The 6,460-nt window shown below is 37.6% G+C and overlaps 1 protein-coding gene across 2 annotated transcripts in view; it reads left to right on the forward strand.

Moving 5' to 3' along the window:
- The window catches only part of GPD1L (glycerol-3-phosphate dehydrogenase 1 like), a 29,300-nt gene extending 23,499 nt beyond the window's left edge, over window positions 1-5,801 (forward strand). For both annotated transcript variants that reach the window (XM_026064208.1, XM_026064209.1), the window contains exon 8: window positions 2,755-5,801. In XM_026064208.1, coding sequence (XP_025919993.1) covers window positions 2,755-2,851 — 97 coding nt within the window. In that variant the 3' untranslated portion in view covers window positions 2,852-5,801. The remainder of the gene's footprint in view (window positions 1-2,754) is intronic.
- Window positions 5,802-6,460: the final 659 nt, after the last annotated feature.

Consider the following 6,460-nt stretch of genomic DNA (forward strand, 5'->3'; position numbering starts at 1 on the left):
GGGGGGGGGGGGAGGCATGAAATAAAGTAGGTTGTCCTGGCTTCTCTGTCTTTATTCATTTTAGTCAACACGTGCATGGTTCCTAAAGCCACACACAGTTGTGTTTTTATGAGATTAAGGGATGCATTATCTGTGTCTCTTCCTCTTCTCAGATGAAGCAAAATCAGAAAAATAAATGACTTGCCAGTCGGAACACCAACCCCTGATACTTTCTTTTTCCCCAAAAGCAATTTTTAAACTCTAGTTTTAATGCATCATCTGCATTAAATTGCCAACTTGTTAACATTATCTTTAGGAGTAAGGCATCTAAGTCCTGTCTGTGCATTGTATAGTAATTTAGGTAACTGCAGAAAAATCTAATTAAAATGTTGGCTTCAGTCCTTCCTGCTTATGATACCCGAAATAAAATAGGGTGCTGTGTGTGTGTTGTTTTTTTTTTCTTCCCCTGTTCCATCCTACAACAAATAGTGCACTTAATTGGGTTGTGCTTTTAATGAAAAATATGAAATAGGGGAGTTGCTAATTTCTGTTTGGTCTACCAAGCCTATACCATATATCTGTCAATTTTTCATGAAAGGTCTCACTTGACAAGACTTTTGAAAGTAACTTTCAAACTATTTTTTGAAAACTATAGGGCTTGCTGTTGTTTTAAAACACAAAACAATACAACAGCTGTGGTTTTAAAGTGAAGAGGTAAGAGTCAAGTCAGAGTAAAATTTCATACCCTCAACCTGCAAATAGAGTCCCAAGGGTACATAGAAACACACAAAAGTCAACAAGGTTCAGCAGAGGCGCTTTAGTAACAGGGTTGGTGCCTAGTGGTATTTACTGTGGTATTTACTGTGCAATTCAGTCTTTCATTTCAGTAACAGTTGTAGAACTAACCCTCTTAATGCGCTCTGACGTAAGGCACATTTGGAGTTTGCTGGCCCTGATCCCACAGTCAGCTTTGATTCTGTGTTCGCTGCATGAAGCGCGGCAGACCTGTGTGTAGCATTGCTGTAACTAGTACCGAAGCCCCTCGCTCTTCCAGTAAAGTGCTTCTGAGCTGTGCTCAGAGTAACGTTCTCTGTGATAAACAGCAAGAATTACATACTGAGATGTGGTTTGTGGTAGTGGTCCCTTCTCTGAGCTTCCTGGTACCTGACAGTACTGTATCTAAAACGATGTGAAACTTGCTTTTGTTTCATAAGGTGCGCAGTATGTTTTGTGGCCATCTCCAGCAGAAATCTCACTTAGGCATGACAAACTTGATTTTAGTCCCTGCATTTAAGCTTTTATGTTAAAAGTAAATACAGCTTCCCCCCAACCCAAAAGTCAGTTGGATTGACCTGAAATAATATTTGCTATCGCTGCTGTTTTTGTCTTGTTTTCCACAAAAATAAGCACGAACGAATGATCATGCATTTCATAGCAGGACATCAAAATGTTTCTGATAATTGAAAATACAACGCTTCATTTTCAAGCACTTGTGATAAAAGCTATAGAAACAATGGACTAAATTTGCAATCATGTCCCTCCCCCCACATTTTCTTTTGCCCAGTGATGAGAAGTATTGCATTCACCCCGGTACAAATCCTGTATCCGCCTGTGAGAGTGCCCTTATCGTTATGCTATAAGGGTACTCTTGAATGGGTTGCTCTTGGCTTCTCCTGTGAATTCTGGTTCTTTGAGGTATCTACGCAAGTGAACAGAGAGATTGCTATATGGTGTGGTTCAGAGCTGTGTAGAGATACCAGAGTTACTTCAGTATAACACTTCTAGCAGAGTATACTGGCATGCATGTATAGTGCTCAGTAGGGGTTCTACTCTCCATTGCATTTAAGTGTTACAGATATACAAATATGCAGATATATATATATACAGAGTGAGTGATGGGATCACTTTCCTGTCTCCTAGTTCAGATCTGTTTTGAATCACTCAGAAATTAACTATTTCAGCATCTCTAATGTTCCTTATTTTTTTATTTCAGTCAAAATAAGTTGGTGTGTTTGGCCAGAATTTATGAGTAGATAAAGCCACACTGAAACTGTGTATTTATTTTGGTGAATAGATAATAAATCCCTAAAATCCACCAAGCTCTGTCTGAAAATTGGACTTGTCTGGTTCTCACTGTTCAGGCTGAGTGAAGGACAGAAAATAAACTAAATTTCTGTAAAGTGTCTTGGCTGTAATAACCCTTTATGTTGTCAAAAAAGCCTGAATAATTTGGGACTTATTGGAAATGTAGCCAATTTTTAAAAGAAAAAGAGTTTGAATTTAGCATTTCAAAATCCATGTTTAATTTTAGACTCTTATCATTTAAAAACTTGACCTTCAAATTCTTCTTGTGTCTTTTTGTCATATTCTGCAGTTATATTATCAAATTATTGTTCAGAGATTATACTTAACTGCCATGCCAGTCATCTTTTCTGTCCATAGATTAACACTGCTATAAGATTATCAAGGAAAGATGCAAGTATTTTTTTTTCTTTTTCATTTTCTTTAAATAAGTTAATGATTGTGCCATACATAATGAATGTCTCTGTTATAGCTAGCTAGGCTTTTGAAAGAGTGACTCATTCTAGGGATGTATGTAGGGTCTTATTTATCCAGCATTTTTCATCCCAGCATGAATGCCCGACAAATACAAAAAGAAATTGATTTTTCAGTCTCTGTTTCTTTTTCCTTCCTCCCTTCTATTTTATTTCCTTCATTTAACAGTATATTATAAAATAATCTTATGCTGCATTTGCTTCCTCTCCTCTTTCCTAGGTTTCCATTATTCACTGCTGTATATCAAATCTGCTATGAAGGAAAGCCTGTCAAAGAGATGATATCCTGCCTTCAAAGTCATCCGGAGCACATATAAAATCAGTCAGGCCATTGTACTAATGCAGCTTTCTGCCTTTCAGATTTATATTCAGGTTCAAGTGGATGTATCATTTAGCTTCATACAAAGCTGCTCACTAGGCAACTGTAACAACATGAATGTGTCTGAGTGGATACTGGATTTTTTTGCTTTTCAGCCTAGTTTGACATAGCATGTAGTGTTGGCTTGGTGACTGTCATTTTGCTGGCTAAAACAACTGTTTTAAAATAAGCAGTTCAAAACTTGCACTACATATATAGTGTATATATACAAGTGTACTGTGTGTGTGTTCCTACAATATAAGATATAAATAATATTTGGTTGCTTCTCATTAAGGCGCAGTCCAAAATCCACTGGACACAGTGGGAAGAATCCCACTAGTTTTAATGGAGGCTGAATCAAGCCAGTCACCTTGAAATATTAGGAGTCTTTCTATTATAACTCATTTTTATTGTGCATACATATTGAAATTTGAATGTTTTGCATGTTTTTTATTGTATTATTTTAAGCAATATTAATGGAAACAAGTGGTAGCAGTTATTCAGGAGGCTACAGGGATGTTTTAATGAACTCCATTGAACAATATCATGATTTTTGAAAGTCTTTCAAACTATCAGACTATTTTGAAACCAATTTTTAAGTGAATTTAAAGTTTTTAAGTATACTGTTTTAAAGGGCATGTGCTAGAGGGGGATCGTTACTTTCCCTTCTGTTTTTTAATCTTTGCATTTTTGTATTTCTGCATTTCTCTCTTGCCGTTCCAGGTTGTTATGCTCCTCTAGAATCCCATTCCAAAAAACAAGTGGGAGATTTTGACCTGGAGGTTCTGAATCATGGAGCGTAGGGTTTGTTTTAGTGCTGTACATGTGATGGTGGTTCTTTGGTATAGTTTGGGTGGGGAAGGATACTCTTGGGGTATCCACTGCTCAAAACTGTCATGCTGTTTTTCTAGCTTAACCATCAGGTACAATGAGTTGAACTGCACACAGCACTCCAAGGAATGTTTGGGGAGTTCTCTGGTAGTTCATGCTTGTGGTGTCAAAAGGATTGTACCCCAGTATGCTGATTGCATTCGTTTCAGTGCCTGCCAGTGACTGACACATCAGCTGGACTGTAGTCTTGAACCAGCCTCCACAGAGAAGTGGTGAGTTCTGATGCTACTCTTTCACTGGAAAAAAATTTAGTGGGTGCCGGTTCAAGTCCTCTATGACCAAGCCCTGAGAGCTTCTCAAAGGCCTCTCTCTTTTATTCCCGAGGTACCTCAGCTCATTTTTCTTTTAGGCACTTTTGCTTTATCAGAGAGGTTAATTTGATTTATTATTGGAGAACTTGGGATGCTCAACTGTCTGGTCAGCACTGGATTGTGATTTTTGGTTTGAGGTTTTTTGTTGTTGTTGTTAGGAAGGTTGATACAAGAGAAGATAGATGGATGAAATCTTTTGTCTTGCTTTTCTTTACAAACAGCAAAGAAACTATACAGTTTGTATACTTAACTGTAAACTTTTTGGTAAAATATATGCCAGGCACACAAAAAGTGGACTCATTCTTGCAACTGGGAGACAAGGGTTAGCACTGATTCACAGAGCTTAACACTGGGCCAATCACAGGAATGTGCATCTGGTCTGAACATCCACTCTAAACTTCTAAGCAATATCAGAAGTGATTACCTTCTTCAGTGTTCTCAGTGATGTTTGTAGACCAGAAATTGCAAGCACAAACCCTCCCTGAAGCTTTCATATGTCATTCAGTACTCGCTAAAACAAAGAGGATGCCTGGGAATAATCATCTGTACTTGAGTAGCCTGGATCACCCTGGAATAAGCAAGTGTTGGGACAGCTTTGTATAGACAGGAAGATGCTTCAGCTCAGGGGTGCCATTTCTAGAGCTCCTGTAGAGTTTTGCAGTAAATCAGGAAGATCATGTGAATGTTGTCAGATATTCAGGGATATGAAAGGTTATTTTGCCTTATTTCTGCCTTCTGATTTAGTGCTAAATATAACAGATGGCCAGAAGTTAAGTGATATCAGACATTTGTGGCAATTGGGGAAATGACTGGTAGAGCTGACATGGAGAAAGCACGCTGCTTAGACAATTAAAAAGATGTTTTAAGATTGGAGGCTTTGTTACACTAACACACACATGGAGCATACACTCCTTGTTACAGCATAACTTCCAGTGTGTCTGCTTATGTGGTTTTTTTTGTTTGTTTTGGTTTTGCTTTTTTTTAAATTCCAAGCTGTCTGGCTTTGCCTTTATAGATATACCCATATATATATATAAAAACTTTTTTTTTTACATGCAGTATATAGAACAATAGTATTTTGTAAGATACATAAAGGGCTATATGAGCTAAATGTGGTAAATTAATATATTATTTTAAGATTATTTCTGTATTATTCCAATACTTTTATTTCCACTGAAACCCTAAATCTTAATTGCTGTTGTTTTGTATAGAAACCTATTCAGTGGGAAATCTGGAGAAAGGCTTTCTATGGGACTTTCAGTCTGTAATGACGTTCTTTTCAGACAAAAAGTGGTTTCAGTAACTGCAATAATTTATTTTAGTTTCTATAGATCACCATTTGTATTTGCTTTTCAGTGCTTGAGAACATTCAGCATGGCATTGTATTTTTTCCCCACTAATATTTGCTACTAATTATGAAACTGTGATATGATACTTAAACTGAATGATTAGAATTCAGTTCTACAAACACTCTGCCTAGTACCGGGATGGTTTTACTGAAAACATTAACCCCTGTGTACAATTTTTGCATCCAAGGTCCTAAATTTGTAACTACTGATCAATTAATGAACATTARTCACTAAGGAATGGCATTATCTTTTAATGATATGTACTCAGCTGGCCCTTGACATGTGTATTTTTTATTTAAATATTGCAAATGGATACCCATTTGAAAAATTAGTACAAATAAACATTTTGTCTTGGGAATTTCTGTTGTGTCACTTTACATGGTTTGCAATTACTATTTCATACACTTCATGGAATGCAGTTTATACATGATGGTATGTCATCATAGCAAGATATGAGATTGCCATGCTAGAACTTAAAAAGAAAAATTGCTATATGACATTCAGATGTCAGCATTTTCATTTCTCTCCATTAGCGATGCAATTTCAGTGAATGTTGTGTTTGACCTCTAAAACAGTCAGATCTTTGCGGCATTATGGTCTTCAGTTCCTCGAGTCATGGTTTGAGCCACTGGAGGGCACTGGTGGGTAAGTGACCAATTTCCCCTCCTCTGCAGTTACTTTTTCTTCCCATCTATTTGGAGTGCCCTCAGGTCCTGGTGTGATTGCAGCTGTCTTGCACTGTTCAATATATTTGGAGATGGTCATAGTTCAGCACCGGCTGCGTGAGTTGTAGAGCCACTGGAAATGAAAGAGGGAGCTTGGTAAAACACCCAGCACCTTAGTACATCTGCCCAAGCTCTGTCTTGCCTGTCTGCTGAGACCTTCCCCATGCAGACCAACACTCACTACCCTCAGCTCATGGACAATATGATCTATGAGACCTTTCAACATCACTTGTGGTCCTGTAATGTGCATCCAGAAATGCTTGTGTCTGTTGCTTCTTCAAGTTGTGAGAGC

The sequence above is a fragment of the Apteryx rowi genome, unplaced genomic scaffold (assembly GCF_003343035.1).
Source record: "Apteryx rowi isolate R43461 unplaced genomic scaffold, aptRow1 scaffold_210, whole genome shotgun sequence".
Classification (NCBI taxonomy): domain Eukaryota; kingdom Metazoa; phylum Chordata; class Aves; order Apterygiformes; family Apterygidae; genus Apteryx; species Apteryx rowi.